This window comes from Podarcis tiliguerta (assembly GCF_965153285.1).
Source record: "Podarcis tiliguerta genome assembly, chromosome: 5".
NCBI classification, from domain to species: Eukaryota; Metazoa; Chordata; class Lepidosauria; order Squamata; family Lacertidae; genus Podarcis; species Podarcis tiliguerta.
The window spans coordinates 40,590,708-40,611,945 of NC_139538.1; the positions used below are offsets into that span (position 1 = coordinate 40,590,708).

A 21,238-nucleotide genomic window follows, 5' to 3' on the forward strand; every position below is an offset into this window, starting at 1 on the left:
GCCAATGACTGCTAAAAGTGAATTAAGGAGACAGAATGGGTTCTTATGGTTTGCCAAGACAGAGCTTTATGAGACTTTTGTAGGAGTGTGAACGTTCTTTAAGCATCTACCTCTCACCGTGCAAATACGGGTCTGCCCAGTGGTGTGACTTCATGCTAAATAGGGGGACACTGACACCCTCCTACTAGAAACTACCTTTTGATAAGGGAGAAAAACACGGGGGAGGAATCTGCTCCTACAAAGAACATCTCACCCACAGAAACCCCACCTGCACTGAAGTTATTTATGAAATAGACTGCCCACAGAATTGAAATTAGCCTGCTTTTAAAAGAAAAATAAGTGGAATCACACATAAGGTGGCTGCAGTGGAAAGGGTATAGTGTTCTTTTTTATTTAAATCAAATACAATGTTTACAAAAGACACAAAGTAAGAAACAAACAAGTCATTCACATCAGCACCAATTGGTCAAGTCAGCCTAAATCCAGAATCCAGTTCCAATCACACACACACACATTTCTATTTCTGCAAAACTGGCTCTCTGTAGCTAACAGTTATTCATTTTCCCCACCCATGTATGCAGTACCTAAGACAGTTACCAGCCAGTTTGCTATGGTTGGTACAGGTACAGATGGGAGATTTCCAACACCAAGCAAAGACAGATATCTAAAGGTTCATAATAAAAATTGAGTTTGTCCTATACTTTTTATCCGCCAAGAAATGTAATAGTTTTTTAAAAACTTAAAATAGTGTAAATATCAGATTTTTCCTTTTTAAACTTTTTAAAAATACTCCTCCAGCATAAATTTCATCTGACTTAAGAATTGTCAATCTCATGTTCCCACTTTGTTAGAACAAAGTTTGTTAAATCTTTGAAGGAAATCATTCTTCATTCCTTAATATTATCCAATGCTGAAATTTTTATTTACAGTATCTTCATCTTTCTTTTGGGAAGCTCAGAGCAGCTTACACAAGTCTTTCAGAGAACCTTGCCTCCAAGTGAGCCCCACTTAGCATCATATACTCTTCAGCCATTCTCTGAACCAAAGTATGCTCCAGAGCAGGAGAAAATAAGCTTGCTCCATCTTCCATGTTATAGCCCTTTAGATAATTGAAGATTGCTGTATCTCCTCTCAGTCTTGGGGGACAAAACCTATAATTTCTTGCCACCCACACAAGTAGCCCAAGAAACACATTTTCACAGTGCTCATTTTTTGCCAGAGCCCCAGGTGACATGAGGACGGACAAGCAAGGAACTGGGCCAAGGCATTATCACATGTGATTTCATATCACACTCCAACTGGAAAGCTGTAAATTACTAGTCCTCCTACTTGGACTTTGAGGCTAATTTTTCCTAAAGTGTCCTTATTTTAGAGTTGACAGGGTAAGGTCACTTTCTGCCTACCTCAAGATTCAAGGCAACTCTGAAACCATAGGCTTGAAGGTCACTCTTCAACTGATCTTAGTGGACATATTTTGAGCAACAAAAGTTGAGATAGCTGGATTCTTTGGTATGAGACATATTATAAAGATATAGTATGTCATTTTGCTCCATTCCCCATTAACAATCCCTCTTACTAAGCTTTTACTGTCTCATAAGGGCTACAAAAGTAGACGGCCACCTGAAATTAGAAGATTTGAGATGTATACTGTAAACGCAATACATTATCCCATAGCAATGGGTCCCTCTACCTCTCATAGGCATCCTTTATTTAGGCTTTAATTTTACAGCTATTGACCCTGAGAGTAAGAACCATTGAACTTCATGGGACTTACTTCTGAGCAGAAATGTATAAAAATTGCACTAACAGGGTGTTTTAAAAAAGAAAAGAGATTACTGTTATTTGATAACAAATAGGTATTATACATTTTTCCAGATTCTGGAAGAAGCTATAGTTCTATTGTATTGCAGGGAAATGCTAAAAAGCAACTATGTTAGAACAGGCCTACACCAATTACTTGGACATGAAAGGTATCATTACTGAAATCTGTTAAACAGCCCCATATTGCTGTGAAGCAATAAAGCAGAACAGAAATTATACTTGTCCCACATCAGATGCAGGCAGAGTAATTATAACAAGATCCCCCCACAAAATACTTAATTTTTTTATACACTGGCTTTGTTTATTAAGGCTGTTGGTTAAAGTGCAATATATTAGGGAAGAACTCTTCAGTAGGACATAAGTTGCAACACTCCTAAAATTAAAGCCCACTTCCCAAGCTCCCATAGTTAATAAACAAGTGTGCATAAGTTCTATAACATAAAAGGACATTTAGCATCAGTGCAGCTTTGTATCCTCTGCGATTGTGGAGAGATTTCTTTTTCAGTAATTGTGTCCCAATTTGACTCCTCTAGGAAAGCCAGCCATAGTTAGTATAAAGGTAAGAGACAGGTATTATCAAGGTGAGTCATGAAAGGCGTGATTGTTTTATCATGAAAAGAGGAATGATACTAGTTTTTAATGACAATCCATAAAGATAAAATAGTTTCATTTACAAAGTTGTGCGTTATCAAGTGTCCCAAGTTTCCCCCTAACAACAGACAAGGGAAAGCAGACTGAAAGCTATAGAACTTTCTACTTCTAGTGTTTTCTTCAAGAAATAATACGTCAGAGTTTGTGACTGAGAGCTTTTTCCTTGACTGAGATCTAACGCAGCCTGAGATCGTCCTCAAGCACTTCCACACTGGCAAGGGTTTTGGGGAACGTAAGGGGCTGCATAGAAGAGGCTCAAAAGCTTCAGAATGAGGAGGAAGAGTGCCCATGTCACTTTGGGTCCCAACTCTTTCTTCACTAGATTGATGGCCACAGGTCTTGTGGAGTAAAGAAAGACATCCATGAAGAGGCATGGCAAGTCACGTATGGCACAACTGTTAGCACTTACCCTCATGAATACCAAATTCATGTGTAGTATGTGCATTTGATCAGCTCACCATGGGCTGGTAAGTTTTCAACAGGTCACCACAAGTCCAGATAGTGATGTACAGAGGTTCCTAGACTTGACTACAAACATCGCAGTCATGTGACGCAGAGTTTCCACTCTATACCCTCCACTAGGAGGAGACTGTTTCTTAAACACACTTTCCCCCTAGAGGGCATCCATTCTGATTCAGTCACTTCATAGCAAGCAATGCTATGTAATACAAGCAATGCCAATATGGCTCTTGCAGATCTTGTTCTTCTTATAAAAAAAGACGTTCATGAGACAAGTAATTTACAAAATGTTAATGTCACCAGCAGAGTACCAGGTAGGCTGCCTGAGCTGCTCACAGCTCCACTCAATGCCATTTTAAAAGGGAAGAAGAAATCAAATGGAAGCTTCCAATAGGCTCTGGGCTGACCGCGGGGTGGCTCTGGCCATTTCGTAGCATCCGTGAAGGCAACTGTGGTTGTCAAAGGCAACATGTTCACCATGTTGCCAATGGACTGGAAGAAAAACAAAACTATCATTTTAGAATGTATAGAGAGCCTTGCTTGGTTCCTACCTCACAGCAAATTGCTCCATAGGCCTCTTACACTAGTCCATTGTAATTCAGAGCTGTTCCCTGAACATGAAAGGGAAGCCTGAGACATTTGTCTTGGGCTTGCGACATGACATGTTTGTCCTTGCTGTCTCTCAAAATAGGAGACTGGGACTACTCTACAGCAAATGGAACTGAAAAGAAAAGTGATATCCATTTCTATAGCTATTATTTCCCACCACCAGCTCCCCTTTCACCTTACCACTGACAGCTGCAAACCTGTTCTTTGTGATGCACGAACAGGCATAGAAGTGAAGAACATGGAGCCTAGAGACCATCCCCCCACCCACTGGACCTCCTGACACACAGCTATTAAAATTATTCTGTCACTTGTTTAGCCTCCTCCTTTTGGCTGTGGACAGGAGCTGGAGGCTACACCTGGCTTCCCTTATGAGCTCCACAGTGGCAATAGCTGGTATTGCACTACACAGAGAACTAGTCTCTTGTCTTGCAACTCTCTCTGTCAATGTAGCAGATTAATCCTATACAACTCCTATACTTCTTCCCTCACACTCTAGTGGACAGGAGCAGGCTTCTTCACTGATCTCCTAAAATTCTGGTTAAATAGTATGAGTTCTTATTTGTTACAATCATTTTTACTTTACCTTGGAAGACAGTTAATAAGTAATAGTGAAATATAGTGGTACCTTAGTTCTCAAACGCCTTGGTTCCCAAACGTCAAAAACCCAGAAGTAAGTGTTCTGGTTTTCGAACGTTTTTCGGAAGCCAAACATCCGATGCGGCTGTCGGCTATTGTTTCTGGGGCGCCTGCACCAATCAGAAGCTGCACCTTGGTTTTCGAACATTTCGGAAGTCAAACAGACTTCCGGAACAGATTCAGTTTGGGACTCTTCTTTTTACATTTTTGCATTTTTGTTTTTGAGGCTTTTCCAGTTAATTTGTTTTTGTGGCTGTGTGGAACCCAGTTCAGCTACTGACTGACTGATTGTGTGACTACAGAAATGGATAAAAGTCCCTCATTCAAACAATGACTATCATCAGTGCAGGAAAGAAAAGAAAAATAATTTTAATTTTTATCATCTACAATACTGTCTTATTTATTTTATAGTACAGTACGTTGATTGTTGCTTTCATTTTATGGATCAATGGTCTTGTTAGATAGTCAAATTAATGTTAAATTGCTGCTTTAGGAGTTGTTTTAAAAAGTCTGGAATGGATTAATCTGCTTTGCATTACTTTCAATGGGAAAGCGCGCCTTGGTTTTGGAATGCTTTGGTTTTGGAACAGACTTCTGGAACGGATTATGTTTGAGAACCAAGGTACCACTGTAATTCATTGGGCTGGTTCAGATTTATTGCTAAACTTATGGTTCAGTGAGGGGTGGGGAACCTCCAGCCTGCAGGCCAAATGTGACCCACCAGGCCTCCTCATTCAGCCCACCAGTTCACTTCCCCCCAAACATCTGACAGGTCAGTCAGTAGAGGATGAGACTCTTAATCTCAGGGCTGTGAGTCTGAGCCCCATGTTGGGCAGGATTCCTACACTGCAGAGAGTTGGACTAGATCAGGGGTTGTCAACCGGGTCCCTACCGCCCACTAGTGGGAGTTTCAGGATTCTAGATGGGTGGTAGTGTAAGGTTACCAGATTTTTTTCAATGAATCCCGGGACACATTTCAACTTCCTACTAAGTAGATGGATTTTGTCAGGGGACTGATTTGTAAATCTGGGGACTGTCCCCGGGAATCAGGGATGTCTGGTAACCTTACGGTAGGAGGTTCTAGGGCACAAGCTGAATCCTCCTTCCATTGAGCACTGGTGGGCGGTAAGGACATTTTACCACCAAGAAAGACGCATTAGTGGGCGGTAGGTATAAAAAGGCTCACTACCCCTGGACTAGATGAACCTTGTGGTCCCAACTCTACAATTCTATGAGCTACTAGTAAAGCTGATCCCTGCAGAAAGCAGGACTGAACTACCCAAAGCAGAAGTTGATGCATGGGGTATTCAATCCTGCTTGGTCACCCTCTTGCTTTAGGTGGTCCTGCCCAATTGTCAAAGTTGGCCTGCAGAGTGGGGAGGGAGAGGAAGATCTGGCCCCTGGCCTTATGTGTACAAACAACATTAAGTCTTGGGCTCCCCTTTCTCCTCTGGCTTGTGTCAGAGAAGATTATAGGAAGCATCTGCTTCTAGTTTTTAACTAAGCAAGTTCCTGAAATAGGGCAACTCTGGTAGGTTCAAACGCTAGGTAGTGAACAAATCAGGATAATAAACCACTTTTCGATCCTAGCTTGTTTGAACTACTCAGAATTTAAACAAACCAGAATTCACCGAGTTAAGATGCAACAGTGAGCTCTGGTTAGTTTAAAACTGAATGTAGCTTTCAATCTTCTCTGGTGCACAAAAAAGGTCAAATGTGCGAACTCACTATAGCTCATATACTTTGCATTACATCTGAAATGGTCCAAAGAAACAGAAAACAGCCCTAAGACATTATTTGTGACAGACCTTCAGAGATTTGCAGAGATAATGGTATCGTGCTCCCAATATTTGAGCTTGCGGATTAGACAGGAGGCCTAAGTGGGCCCATATCACTTGGATCTTCAGGGAAATGGGAACCATACAATGCCCCTCCTAGAAAGAAAAGGGGAAATTCTAAATTAAATAAGTGTACTCTCAAAGAGCTGTATTCCTGCTGAGTAATCAGCAGTGCAAAGGGGAAGGCTCCGAATTACTGCTAAATTTGAGTTCAAATACGGAGCAAAACATGATGGCTCTACTCTGCCTCCACAGTTCCAGCCCTTGTGCTGGAATCCTGCTTGCATGTCCCACGGAGGACCTTGCGGTCTTCAAACAAAAACATCTTGGAGGTCCTGGGCGACAGGGAGGTTAGGCTGGCCTCAACCAAAGCCAGGGCTTTCTCGGCTGTGGCCCCAATCTGGTGGAACGCTCTGTCACAGGAGACTAGGACCCTGCAGGACATCTTTCCACAGGGCCTGCAAGACAGAGCTGTTCCACCAGGCCTTTAGCCAAGGCACAGTCTGACCCCCTCCTTTGGTAATCCTCACAGAACTCTAGCCCAATGGTTGCCATTAATTTGATTTTGAATTGATTTTAGAATGAATTGATTTTAGAATGCTGTGTTACTTTTATTGTTGTTAGCTGCTCTGAGCCCAGCTTCGGATGGGGAGGGCAGGATATAAATTATTATTATTATTATTATTATTATTATTATTATTATTATTATTATTATTATCTGATTGGCCACTGTAAGAACAGGATGCTGGACTAGATGGGCCACTGTCCTGATCTAACAGGCTCTTTTGTGTTCTTATGAAAAGAGTGACATCTCAGAGGTAGTCAGAATTGCATGGGGATGCAGAACATGATGTTTCTACAGCTACCTCTCCTTTCATTGGGAGGAACAAAAGGAGACAAAAGACTTATGACCCAGCTGAAGGAAGTTCCATGTGAATACAGTAGGGACCTGTGAATGTGCCACTGGTCTTGGCAAAACACAATGTGCTCCAGCTTGACACGGTTAGAGGGAAGTTTCTTCTATAGGGTAGTTGGTTGCCCTTTCATCCTTCAGGTGCTATGGAAAAGCTTACAATAGGATGTCAGATACAAAGCTAGCTACTCTGTCTCTCTGCATATTACCTGTATTTTGCACCCCTGGGTGAAGATGTTGGTCCGCTCTCCTGGACGGCTTGGGTCAGCATTGCCAGTTATGGCCAAACCACCTAAGTTGTATGCTCCCTCGAAGGCTTGGTATAGCGTCTCTTGGAAATGGCTACAGTTTGCTTCCTCCAGCTTGAAGGGTACACTGGAAATCAGACAAAACAGGGAGCAGCCATTGGTCTCATGTCAGTGAAACTTAACTACCATTCAGAAACACATTACCTTTACATTACTTCTCAGGAATGACTGAACTGGAACATGTCTAAATCAGTTCTTCAATGGAGGTACATTTGGTGAGAAGTTAAAATTATCCCTTGCCAAGTTCCTTAGTTTATGTGCTAAGCAGTGAGCAGTCAGCTCTGAGTTACAAAATTTGGCTGTCTATACAAGTCTGTACAAAGAGTGTAAACATTCAAGAGAATATGAGGAATATTACCTGAACTGGCAACTTGTCCTCACATTCTCTCTAAACTGTACTTTATACCTTTCAGTTGCTGAGCATTGACCATCAACTTGATTCTGTAAAATGGTTATCTGAGGAGAGAGGTGTCAGGAAACTAAACTAGAATACAACGGAAACCAGAGAAACTGTCTTCGGTCTTGTGGACAGAAAGCAACTCCAAGTGTGTACATGTGTACACAACTCCAATATGGTGTGTACATATGTACACAATCATTTGTTTACATTTTAACTCATTCTCAGGTTTGGAGAATATCAACTACTGATAAATAATCTGAAATATTTTAAGACAAATGGTTTTAATTTAATAAAATGCTAAATGATTACTACTTTAGCCTAAATGATGAAAAGGCAGCCAAACACGAACACCTCAACACTTTTGCCAATTCTCCAAATAAAAATATTTTCCCCCCAGTTGTGGGGCTGATTAAATGCAGCACATGAACAGCAAAGAGAATGCATTCTCAGTTGCTCTGTCTTGGGTATTATAGTGGGACATATAAAATACCACCTCATCTCCAAGAACCATTCACAGGCTGTTTAGAACCCATAATTGGCTCATGGCAACATCTTAACTGAACAGCTGGGCTCATCCACATGTTCTTTCTATTGGATCCAAAAACTTAGAAACAAAAGGATGTTGCACAGACCTGAAAACAATTGAAAAGCCAAGTGCAGGAATAAACAAAGAAGTATATAATTGCATATACACATTATCACATCAGCCTACAGCTTTTTAAGAAAATCTGAGGCCAGCGGATCAAGTAATACATTGCAGATAGCTCTGCAGGATGCTCTCATTTGTAGTTAAAAGTGCGAGGTGGTTACTAATACCAAGAGCATTAATTCTGGGCCTTGGTTCTCACAGGGCATTCACATACGTATTAATACAGTGGTGCCCCGCAAGACGAATGCCTCGCAAGATGGAAAACCCGCTAGACGAAAGGGTTTTCCGTTTTGGAGGTGCTTCGCAAAACAAATTTGCCATGGGCTTGCTTTGCAAGATGAAAATGTCTTGCGAGTTCCTGCGGGGTTTTTTTCCTCCCCCCCCCCTTTCCCAAGCCACTAAGCCGCTTAACAGCTGATCCACTAAGCCGCTAAGCCGCTAATAGCGCTAATCCACTAAGCCGCTAATGGGCTTGCTTCGCAAGACGAAAAAAACCGCAAGACGAAGAGACTCGCGGAACGGATTCTTTTAGTCTTGTGAGGCACCACTGTATATGCAGTGATATGAAGAACAGTGGGTGAGGTCAAAATCCTCTATACAGCTCTACAATCATCTAAGACCTAAGGGTACACTCCTGGTATCAGGCTACACTCCTGATACTAGATCAAACACAGTGCCAGAAAGGATACATGCTGCTGGGTGCCATTATACAGAACTATCAGTGGTGCTCCTATAATATATCCAGGGTTCCCACTTCTCTGTTTGGTGAGAGAAGGGCTCCTGCTCTGCAAGAGACAAAATAAATTACATCAACCTTATTATACCATCATCTGTACATACTTTGAAATACAATAATTTGTAAGGGACAAAATTCAAACCTGGCCTAATGGTTAGGACTGACATGCCAAAGAAGTGGGAGCTGAGCCCACTCATGCCAGACGAAGGGGGCCTTGTTTTGTCATTACACATACTAAAATCCTATAATAATGCATTGGAGTACCATACATGAATCCACTGACCCAACACCACAGTGATGGAATATAGATAATCTTGGGGCACTGTCAGACATGTGAATGAAATGGAAATAAAAAAGAAGACTGGCTAATACACCAGGCAGGAATCCTTGCATGATGCAGCTGCTCCCATGTGGTGTTATAAATGTAAGCAGCAATTTGCAGGACAACAGTGGAAGCAGTTTTGCAGAGATTTGCAAGAAGCCTCTTCCCTAGTGAAAAGCAAGAGAAGAAATTATGTTGCCATCATGTTCTGCTTTAGTCATGATTACATCAAAGTTAATAGATGAGCAACTTGCAGCATTATTTCCTTTTATATGTGTGTGTGATTTATAGAAAGGCTACATGTCTTTTAGACAAGGAATAAGTAAGCGAAGTCAGCATCTGTGGCACATCTTTCATTCTCTAAGCAAGTGGAGAATTACTGACATAGGCAGAAGAGAAAAAGTGGCAAGGAAAGGCAAAGAACGAGGATGATTAGTTTGTGTTTGATGCAGAGGGAAAAAGAAGAGCATAGTTTGCCCAGAAATTCATACTCCTATCTCCTCTGTACTGTCTTTGTGACTCTTATCAGTCGCATGGACTCAGACTATGGGCATATCTACCACGGCACTCCACTCTCCAAAATAAGTCACCAGGCAGACATAGCAATTTTTTTTACCAGTATACACAAATAACTGGTATTACAGGAAGTGAGTTTATGAGACTAATACCATTGTAAGCAATCGGTTGCCTATTCATCTGCTTTATTCTATTGTTTATGTGATTGCTTCACAGGTACACAAAGTGAGAGACAAATTTAGCAGATGGAAGGAGAAAAAAAACACAATTTAAATACTTTCTAGTCTGTTTACCACTCCATCATGACAGCTTGTGTAAGAGCTGATCAGAATCTAAGATTACAGGCAAAGCTAAAAGTGTACTAGACGAAGTGCACAGATTCTGTACAAATTAAATACTAAAAACTCAGAATCTTCTTAGAACTGCTGGTGTTAACCAACTAGACAAAAGAAGTTTCCAAAACATTGTACCCTTCCCCTTTCAATGCATGCAAGGTCTATCTCCATTTAGAAATGTTTGGCGTGCCATTTCAAAGCACTGATAGCTTCCTTTCCCTAACTCCAAAATTAATTTGCATCACTTTGATAAACAGGATGGAGACTTCTCCAACTTACTGTCAGACCTAGAAAATGCTTCTTCAGTGCAGCAGCCTGAGACTTTGACAGCCTTGAGAAGAACCTAGACTTCTATGCCATCACAATTGTTTTGCAACACAAACTCAATCCTTTCTTTGATCACATACGACCAAGAAATAAATATGGAGCCACACTTGCAAGCCCGTTTTGTGTTTCAGAGTAGCCATCTCACTTCCACAACAGCACCACCATTGAGGCCCAAGACAGTAGAATACTAACTCTGGGTTCCATTCTCATTGAGCTCATAACACAGCAAAGGATCCAGTTGCACACAAGGGCCCCAGCCCAACCCTTTTCCCCACAGTCCAAGAATGCATATAAGAACAAACACTAACCCCAAAATGAAGAGAAAAGCGCTGCTGCAGTGTGGCTCTTGGATTTCCAGATATACTGGCAACTTTGAATTGAACAGACACTTTCTGAATTCCATGAATCCCATTGAACTCCACCTCATAGCTCACCTAAAAGTATGACATACATGTCAGAGAGAGACAAGGTATGAACTTAGGCCTCAGGTCACCTCCCCACACTTCTATTAATGAGGACAGCACTTGAAGAACTAATGATACCTCAGAAACAACATTGTGGCACGTGCTACCACTTAGTGAAGGAGATGCAGGCTCTGAAACAGGGGTGATGTTGACCTGGAGACACGAAAGATATTTTCAGTTCTCATATCATATTTATCTTCACCCACATAATCTATCCACAGTCATCTTAGACTAGAGGCATTCGAAACTTCCAACCCACTTCACAAAAAATAATCCTCACAACTATTCTGCTACTTGCAGTGGAAAACTTAAGCATTCCCTTGAGACCATATACAAATAAACTAACATCTTTACAACACTCATTTCTTTGTGTATAGCTAGATCCACAATTCCCAGTCCATTTTCTAGACTATGTTTCAAAATTATCACTAGGCAAAAACAAACTAAAATCTCACCTGTATGGGTTGGAAAATAGTCATGTTGACTGGGACCTGAAAAATGAAAAGCCAGCTATACTTTAGTGTCTGCACAATATCATGATTTACAAACCTTTGATCCCAATCTTACAGTCTTGTCTTCTTTGCAGTGTTCTTTTATCTATTGGGGATGAGGCATTATTTAGGAATAGGCAAGAAAAAGGTTTATTGATCCAATAAATTTTGAACTCTGCTGGTTCTTCTTCAGGGAAATTCAGAGAACAGTAATTCAAAATTCAGATGTGCTACCTCATCTATTTTTTACCATAAGAAATAAAAAAGGTAGCACATCTGAATTTCCCTGAAGTAGAGTTAAAAATGTGTTGGATCAATAAACCTCTTTCTTGTAAATCCCATTGTTTTGCTTTTGTTTCCAGTTGCTTTTTTTTAAGGTGGGGGTTCTTATTTTTGCTAGACATTATTTAGGAAAAATCTCTTAATTTGTAGGCCCCAAATACTCTTTATGCCTACGGTTGGCCAACAGTAATATCAATTGTTTCCCCAATATTTCAAGGTATTCGACAATAAAAAGAAATATTTTAAAACCTATTCTTCACTTGGCAAGGAAGCAGAAGACTCAAATGTGCTTAGGCAATGTGGAAACATACTTGAACTAGGAAAGATAACCAATACTATATCAAATAGCAAAATAAAAAGAGTTACCTTCAGCACACTGAAGCCACGATAGTATGAAGCTGCATCCAGTGCAGGGTCAGTGGTGCAGCTGCTTGTTAAGTCAGTAAGGATCCGAATGCAGCTGGTGTTTTTGCTCTCCAGGAAACCTAAGTAATTAACAAGTCAACTGGGCAATCCAACCTGTAGTGTGCTATGCTGTGTGTATGTCTTAAATTCAGAACTCCCAACAGCCAGGCTCCAACATCTTATTACCTGGCTGTGCCACCAACACACTGTATTAACTGCAAGTCTGACAGACTGAGCACTATACTTCCAAGGCATTGCCTGGGTTGTAGGGCCAAGCCTAGTTAAGTACTCAGTCAGTGGATCACAAGCACAAATTCCTGTACACTGAGACCTATAAAGCCCTAGCCTAACCTGTTCATCAGCAACTCAGTCCAGAGCAACTTGCCTCAGCAAAGAAGACCTCAACTAGCTACACTTTTGCTGTAGCCTGGTTTGACCCACTGTCTGGGATAATGCTGCCAGACTTTGACCCTTTAGTCACTGCCTCTGGAACCCATCTTGCCCATCTTAGACTGTATTACCTGCTTCTTTACCACAGGAGAGATAAGTATTTTAAATGCTGCTGGCAACACTGAAAGGCTCTTTCAAAATATTAAGTTGCATATTGTGTTGGAAAGCAGATCATATCACAGGTTGAAACAAAAATGTTGTTATGCACTGTGCACTCTATTGTTAACTCCCTCTCTACCACCACCACCCCACTTGTCAGGCAGCAAAAAAGAGAGGAACTCCTTTATATTTGCCATTGTACAGCGGGAAGCCAAAAAACTCATTAGCTGCTAAAAACAATTACTCGGCATTAAACTCCAACGAAGTTTGTGGAGCTCAACTAACAGATGTCAGGACTTTGCTGAAGTTCCCATGCTCACCAGCAGGATTCTCATCAATGCAAAGTTGGCTGGTTCCAATGCCCACTGGTTGTTTGAGTATACTTAATACAGATGATGCAGCAAAGTAAGTCTGTATAGGATCTCCCACCTGAAATGAAAACAGAAGGTGCTATTCAACTAAGTTTCATTCAGAGTATACCCACTGAAATGAATGAACCTAACTTAGTTATGTTGATTAATGCCAGTAGGTCTACTCTGAGTAAAGCTTAGTTGAAGAAGAATTATTTTATTATTTATACCCTATCCATCTGGCTGGGTTGTCCCAGCCACTCTGAGCCACTTACAACACATATAATAACAAAATGAAACATTAAAAACTACCCGAAATAATACCACCCAGAGCTGAAAAGGAATCACTCGGAGCAAAGCACACACAAGAGAGGCCCATAATCATCTATCCTACTGCATGAGGATGAGTATTTAAATACAGTGGTACCTTGAGTTACAAACGCTTTGGGTTACAAACTCCACTAACCCGGAAGTAGTTGTGAACTTTGCCCCAGGATGAGAACAGAAATTGTGCAGCGGCAGTGGGAGGCCCCATTAGTTAAAGTGGTACCTCAGGTTAAGAACAGTTTCGGGTTAAGAACGGACCTCTGGAACAAATTAAGTTCATAACCCAAGGTACGACTGTAAACTCAGGAACACAGGAAGCTGCCTTATACTGAATGAGACAACTGGTCCAGCTAGTTCAGTATTGTCTACGTAGACAGTTTCAGAAAGGAGCCTCTCCCAGCCCTAACCAGATATGCTGAGAATTGAGCCTGGAACCTTATTGTAAGTTACTAGGAAGGCTGCACCCATAGAGGAAGTATGGAGATTAAAGGGAAAACTTAACCCTGACCTCTTCTGTCTAGATATTCTGCCTAGATTTTCTAGAAGCAGCCTTCTCACCACGAAAACCTCAAGAGAAAATCCTTGATAACTAGAGGCTAACTCACCCGGTAAAAGGCAGATGGTGATGACAGAACTTGATCAGGCAAGTTGAAAGAAGACCCTCCATATTGCGCTGAAAGTGCTGGAAAGTTGACTTTTGTAACCACCTGTGGCTGCTGTAAATAGTTCAGCTTTGCTATATGTAGAATGGGGGGGGGGGGGAGAGGGGATATGTGCAACCGAAACATCACAGTGTTAAAATGAAATTTCATTCCCCTTTGCAATTCTGAACTCCTTCTAGAGGGAAGAATTTTTCAAGGCAAGCTATAGGACTTGGTGCTTGTTAGTTTTTTTTCCTCCACTCTCTGTTAGAGGGCACAAAAATACTGAATGACTGCAATCTCAACAGATGTCAGGATTAGAGGTTTTATTATCCTAGTACAATATTTTCTTGCTCTGCTACTACAGGATGCTCCCTTTTACGCAATGAACTGGGTATACAATGCATAAACACTGGGGAGCTCTGCTCAGAATAATGAAAAAATCATGCAAAAGGCTCTTGGGGAGTAGATAAATGAAGACAGCACCTTGTGTCACACTCTGTGGAACATCAAAGAGCATACAAAATTGCAACTTTGATATTAGTAAGGGAATTGTAGACAGTTCAGAAACAAAGTGGGTAGAGTTGGCAACAGGATGTCACCAGCTTCTATGAAGCAAACCTCTTTCCTTGCTCTAAAAGGAAAATACTGTAATTTTTGCTTCAAAACACGCACTTTTTTGCTCCTAGAAAGTAAGGGGAAATGCCTGTGCGTGTTACGGTCAGGTGCGTGTTATAAAAACTACATGCGTGTTACGGTCAGGTGCGTGTTAGAGAGCGAAAAATACGGTATATATAAATGAACAGTTCATTATCTGCCCTGTATAAATGCAAATTAGCAAGTACAATCTGAACTTCTATTTTTAAAAGCAGCTTCAGAGAAGAACCTTGACCAAAAAGAATAGCAACCTAGATACTGATCTAAACTTACGATCATTTAGCTCCACACAGAACAGCAATACACATCCACCAGGACCAGGAAGGACATCAGTACGGTAAGGGGTGTTATTCTGGAAAACTGTGGATTTTTCCAAGCACACCTGACTCACAGCCCTAATAAGAAAACAAAAGCACACAAAAGCACACCACAACTCAATAATATATTTTCTGAAGCACTTGCCTATTCTGTGATTGGGTGACCTAGCAATCTGTCACTCAAAACCACCCGAATATAAGACACTGTGCATATTGATATGGTCCCTGCATTTGTCATCCATCATGTAACCAACTTGAGAGGCTATCAACATCAGAAGGCACCATAAGGGTAAATTTTACTATGTTAAGTTTGCCTAGTATAGGATTAGTTAGACCATTATTTTGCTTTAGTATTTTATTTTTGTTGTGATTGTGCATACTTGCTCTCCCCCCCCCCACCCTTTTAAAAATAATTCCTTTAAAATGAACTGCCTAATTAGATTTTTAAGCAATAGTAGTTTCTGGACACACTCACAGTTTGCCTCCCCCCCCCCCCCAATCATTTGATCTATGCTACTGGTTTGAAGTGCTTGGGAGCACTGGCGGAGGAAGAGGAGTGCAGGGGGAGCGCCCCGCCCCTGGCAGAGCGATCCCAGTGGGGTGCCATTGCGACTGCCAACCCACCCACACTGGGTGTCATGCCCCCAGGATGCATTCCCCGCCCCTACAGGCGGCGTGCCATGCCCCTGGGACACGCGCCAGCCCCGCCCCTGCCTGCTCTCCGCCCCCCCGGTGCCAGAGCATGAAGCTCCGCCACTGCTTGGGAGGTCAAGCAGGGTGACTGGCTGAAGCTGTCAGGCATGAGACTTGGAATTTGACTGGCAGTTGCTTATAGGCAACTATAAGCAATCCTGTACTCTGTTGACCAAGTGAGCTGGGTGCTACCATCATTGACAAATAATATCTATCTTGAATGGTGATGGAACTTCAACACTTATGCAGAGGTCTTTCCTAGTCCAGCTACCTGAGATTTTGTTATCCAGAGAGACCATGGCTTCAATTTGAAACATGCAACAATGTGCTTTACTTCTAAACAACTAGCCTGCCCTCAACATTTGTAAAAGAAAAGCTCAGAAAAAGATGCCTTTCCCCTTCCCACATCTTTATAGGACACAAGATAAAGGGGTACTCTCACTTAACCTTTCCCTGTAACTCTGCTTGCAAGTTGTCTACAAACCAGTTGGACATACTCATGCCTTTTTCTTAGACAACACTTAGAGACCTTCAGGGCAGAACATACTAAAACTTACATTCTTACTCTTTCACTAATGTGTTTATTGCTCCTGTCAGCATTCTCCAGCATAGGTGTGCAACTCTCCTATCCACCCAAACGGTACTCATGGATCTGACCACTGCCACCACCAAGCACCCTGGCTGAATGAAGCTAGCAGACTTACTCAGATCCCAGGCCACCCCATGTCTTAACACACTGTGGAGACAAAATTGTGCCCATGCATTTCACCTGGTGCTGCCTGGAAGACAAAAAGAGAAGGGACATTCAGGCCCCCCGGTGCTACAATCTGAGCCACAGCTTGAATCACAGCAGCAGTTGAGGTCGCAGAAGCCTGGGTGCAGATCACAGGGGCAGATGGACGAAGAAGCACCTGTGAGGGACAGAGAAAGAGTTAGAACTGAAGGCGGTAAGGAGAGGCTGTGAACTGATAAATGGTCTCGGTAAAGCATCGCCTAAACGGGGTGGGCGGGGCGGAGGGTTATTCACATATTGCCTTTAGGGCACCCGATGCCCCGGACCACCCTCAGCCTCTCCCTCCCTCACCAGCTCTGGGTTCGAGTCTCTCTTTCCTGTCGACTTCGGCCGCCTCACTGATGGGCGCCTCACTGGGGCTCGTCTCATTCGTGGGCGCTTCCTCTGCTTCCAGAGTGCTGTTTGCATCCCGGGGCTTTGCCTTCCCCGACGCCACGACCGACAACAGGAGCAGCAACGAGAGCATCGGCTGTGCGGCGGCCATAACGGACGCATCGCCCCGTTGCTAAGAAACGGCAGTCGCACGTTCATGACGTATAGGCGCAAAAGAAGTACGTTAGTCTCAGCCGCTTCTGTGTATAGAAGTAGGAAGTGAGAGGAGTGAAAGCGCAGTCTCCGAAGTTTGTAGATACGGTATTGGTTTGCCGAATTTTACTGTAGCTGTGATTAGGAAACAGCAAACAAAAGGCAGCAACAAACGAAATTAGCACCAGACAGCAATTCATTCTCTAGCTCAGGGATAACCTATGAAAAGATGTTTTTTAAAAGTTTTTTGCAAATATTAAAAAATAGCCGATTTGTTTCCCTTATTGGAATATATTAACAGGGAGGGATTCCTCCAGCTTCTCACTCTTTGGTAATGATTAGGATATTTAAATAGCACCTGATATTTAGTGAACCAAGATTGTAATTTGGTATGCTGTTACTATATTATTCTGAAACCCTATTACTTTTAATTTGGACAAAAACAAACAAACAAACAGTAAGCGGGTTTTTTATTTTCTCTTACTGGCACTAACAATATCAGCACAGCTTACGTCGCTGGTTTGGGGAAGGGTTGTGGTATTGCAGTCCACTGTTAAGATTGCAGAGGTGGTGCCGATGTTGGTTTGCATTTCCCGCCAAAAATCCCGTGTAAAAAAACACTTCAGCTTGTACGATGTTTGCAGACTTCAAAAAAATAAAAAATAAAATGCATTTTCCACACGCAATAAGACCCGAGGTAGAAAAAGCGTGAAGTCTCTGTTACCACCTTAGGCGTACGAGGTGGGGGACACCTGCTGCCGCCCCATTACATTTATCGTAAAATTCAGTTCTAAGCGCATTGCGCCCCTAGAGTTCCAATGCAAATTCGGGCCTTTTGTAGCCGGAGAGTAACTTCCTTTTGTATATGGATAGTTAAGAGCTATTGCGGAGGCGAGGAAGACCTACTCTACTCTTCCTTATGTTGGGGCTACAGGGAATAGGAAGGCATAGCCGAGGGATGCATCTTTGTAGGGGGTAATGCGGGTCAGCAGTTAAATTTGCTAGTCTGGGAAGAATACTGTATTAGCCAGCCGTTTCCCGCTGCAACTCTGAGATGGATCTGGCTGGGGTTACATTTAAAGCACGATCCACCCCACCCCCCTCAACGTCCCGCCGGCGAAGAATCTTGGGAACTGTACTTTGTTGATGGTGGAGTGTATTGTGATGGGTTAACTACTTTGGGGATAAATGTATAGTGTGCATAGGAGCCAACTCCTAGTGGCCCTCAAAATATTTGAGGGGCAGCCGCCCCCCTGTTGATGGGCATTGCCATTCAAATAGTGTGCGTGTACTGCGTCATGTGATTGATTATGCGGGGTGAGACTTACCTGGCCTCCCCCAATATTTTATACAAGTTGGCACTCCGATAGTGTGTATGAGTTTGTATGCTTTTGTAATTCACCAGCAGGGAGCAGCAGAGAAACTGGTTAGAATGGGGAAGGAAGACCTGAGACTATTCTGGTTTGAAAACGGGACCAGGTTCAAAGCGAGGGGTGGGGGTTTAATAGCAAGCGGGGCGATGCTGATCTGGGGCATGATTAGTATGCCTGAGCCAACTTCAAATAGGGAGAATCTCTCTCTCTCTCTGGATCTGCAAAAGAGGGATCTGGAGCGTTAAGCTTCTGGACGTGCTAAGTTATCCAAAGCTCTCGTTATAAGGCTTGGGCATCACCTTGAGCGTTCCATTTATAGCCCATGCTTTTTGCTACAAATCCTGAACGGATACATTAGAAATTCCTTTTAACTGGGGGAGGGAGACTATAGCATCACGTTGTTGTGCAGCAGCTATCGCTGACCAGGAACACACAATACAAATCCAGAAAATGGTATGTGTTTGACCCCATTCTGAATGCAGGATGCAATCACTAATGTGCTAAGTTTTATATATAAGATAGATGGATTAGATAGACTATCATTTCATTTGACATTATCTTGTATGGCTTTGTCTTCCCGCATGAGCACCACTAGGGGTCACCAAAACCAGACCTATACAAGTGTACAGGCTGTTCTATTCTACTTCTGCGAAATGAGTGGGTGGATTTCAAAAAAAATGTGCAAACGTCATGAACTGAAGAGTAGGGCTACTCTCATTTGTGAAAATGCAGTGGCGTAGCATGGGTTGTCAGCACCCGGGGCAAGGCAAGTAATTTGCGCCCCTTAACCCGTGGTTTTGCGCCCCCTAACCTGTGGATTTGCACCCCCTAACCCTAACCCCCAGATGTTGCGCCCGGTGCGGCCGGCCCCCCCTGCACCCCCCACGCTACGCCACTGTGAAAATGTGTTCTGTATGCAGAGTACAGAGTCTGTATACAGTCTCATCCTGCAGCAGCCAAAGTATAATTTTAAAACTGAATTTGTGCATCTTGAGCTTTCCGTGTTAATGTTTGCTAAGGCAACTATTGCAAAATATGCACCCATAATTACAAAAATTCTTAACAGACCTTTCTAGCATCTGATTAGGAAAGCATTGACATGCAGTTAACATGCAGAAAAGATATCTGACCATATACACACACACGTCAGAAATATTATTCACTGTCCTTCACCACTTTGATTTCCCAAAATAATTGTCTTGATCAATTATCCCTCCAGAATTTAAATTACTTTCTAGATCCACATGCAGTGTGAAACTGGGCAACGGCGCACTGCCCACTCGTGACCCCCAAGCCTTCCCCAATCTCCTGCCCCTTCCCCCTTTGTTTTGACAGATCGGGGGAGGCTTGAGAGTCGCAGGCAAGTGGGCATTGCCCAGGAGGGGCGCAAGGCATGCGGTTTCTCTGCCAGGCAAGGTGCAAAGCCCTTCTTTCCCATCCTGTGAAACATAAATGTGCAGAGTTTTAAAAAAACTAGGCAACACCCTCCCTCCCATGACTCCTGAGCCTTCCCCAATCAGTCAAAACAAAGGGGGAAGGGGGCAGCAGATCTGTACCACCGGATGTTGCCGGTTCCCCTTTGGCAGTGGCAGCGGCAGTCAGCAGCCCGGAGCCAGCCTGGTAGCGCAGTTGGCTCTGGCTGGCTTCAGGAGCTGCTCGCTGCTGTGATGCCCACCATTTTTCCTCTCCAGAAGTCTCCATATTATGTGTTGCACACAAGACACATCATATGGGGACTTCTGGAGGAGAAAAATGGCGGGTGCCATGGCAGCGAGCAGCTCCTGAAGCCAGCCAGAGCCAACTGCGCTACCAGGCTGGCTCCGGGCTGCTGAGGCTGCCGCGGCCATGTTTCCCAGGGACAGATTTGCAAATCTGGGGACATTCCGGGGACAGAATTTGTCCGGGGACAGATTTGCAAATCCGGGGACGTCTGGTAACCCTATCTTAAATCTCAAGTCTGGCCTTTTTCTTTCTAACTATCTCTCTCCAAGAACAAGGCAACCACAGACAAGGTTGACTTTTGCTTACTACCTGCTTACTACCAGCTTTCATCTGAGGCCCTTGTTTGTGTGCCTCTTCCCTGAGAGGTCTGGAGGGTGGCAACACAAGAGCAAGCCTTTTCTGCAGTGACTCCCTGCTTGTGGAATGGTATTCAAAGGGAGGCTTACCGGGCACCTTCGTTACATATTTTTAGATGTCCTGCAAAAACACTCCTCTTCTCCCAGGCCTTTGGCTAATTAAGCAACCTACGGCCGGGGGAGGGGTTGTTTCTGTTTGTTACTATGTTACATATTTTTGTGTTTTTATATTGTAAACCACCCTGTGGTCCTCAGATGAAGGGCAGTATAGAAAATAATAACACAGTTAAGTTCAAACAATGTCGAACCACACAACGAACCACTCTAGACATGGCATGGTGGAAAACTATGAAGTCATTCATGAAAGAAAGCCAATGTTGTTAAAATGAATATTCTCCCTTGTCTACTTTATATTCTTAAGGATCTATCTGCCTTCATCCCAAAATCTTTTGTGACCACTGAATTCAACAAGGATTTCTAGGTCTTTCTGTGCAACACACAGAAGGCACATACCAGTTTAAAAAGTCACTTAATATATTAAAGGTAATCACAATTCATTCATAATATCCCAGACCCTACAACTGAAACTTCCCCATACTTCACAAATACTGTACGTAGGTGGGCAATTCTGGAAATGTTTGCAATGGACCTCGTTTTATGGGTAACTGGCAAGGACAAGGTTCCAAGCACTTTGCTGTAAAATATAACAAGAATTTGTTATCATTAAGTCAGCCAGTAACATTTTAGTTCAGCCTAGGCAGATAGTTTGTATT

General features: G+C 42.8%; 1 protein-coding gene across 2 annotated transcripts; it reads right to left on the reverse strand.

The window, feature by feature from the left end:
* Positions 1 to 363: 363 nt before the first annotated feature.
* TCTN3 (tectonic family member 3) lies at positions 364 to 17,007 on the reverse strand. Of its 2 annotated transcripts, XM_083441061.1 has the most exons (14): positions 16,781 to 17,006; positions 16,466 to 16,607; positions 14,960 to 15,081; positions 13,994 to 14,124; positions 13,032 to 13,140; positions 12,124 to 12,242; positions 11,440 to 11,475; positions 11,063 to 11,137; positions 10,829 to 10,954; positions 8,974 to 9,069; positions 7,594 to 7,691; positions 7,137 to 7,302; positions 5,985 to 6,110; positions 364 to 3,423 (listed from the first exon to the last, which is right to left on the reverse strand). In XM_083441061.1, exons 1-14 carry the CDS (start codon positions 16,971 to 16,973, stop codon positions 3,196 to 3,198), a joined length of 1,767 nt encoding a protein of 588 aa, XP_083297187.1. In that variant the 5' UTR covers positions 16,974 to 17,006; the 3' UTR covers positions 364 to 3,195. The 2 variants fall into 2 exon arrangements, with proteins under 2 accessions (XP_083297187.1, XP_083297188.1); XM_083441062.1 differs by lacking the exons at positions 10,829 to 10,954; positions 11,063 to 11,137 and having other exon boundaries at positions 16,781 to 17,007.
* Between the last annotated feature and the right edge of the window lie 4,231 nt (positions 17,008 to 21,238).

Excerpts from the sequence above, each read along its gene's own strand:
- TCTN3 (XM_083441061.1), bottom strand. The coding sequence starts at position 16,973 with ATGGCCGCCGCACAGCCGATGCTCTCGTTGCTGCTCCTGTTGTCGGTC. Across the intron at positions 15,082-16,465 it reads TGTCTTCCAGGCAGCACCAG|GGCTGTGAGTCAGGTGTGCT; the intron begins GTGAAATGCATG and ends TTTTCTTATTAG. Across the intron at positions 11,138-11,439 it reads CTATTTTCCAACCCATACAG|GTCAACATCACCCCTGTTTC; the intron begins GTGAGATTTTAG and ends TCGTGTCTCCAG.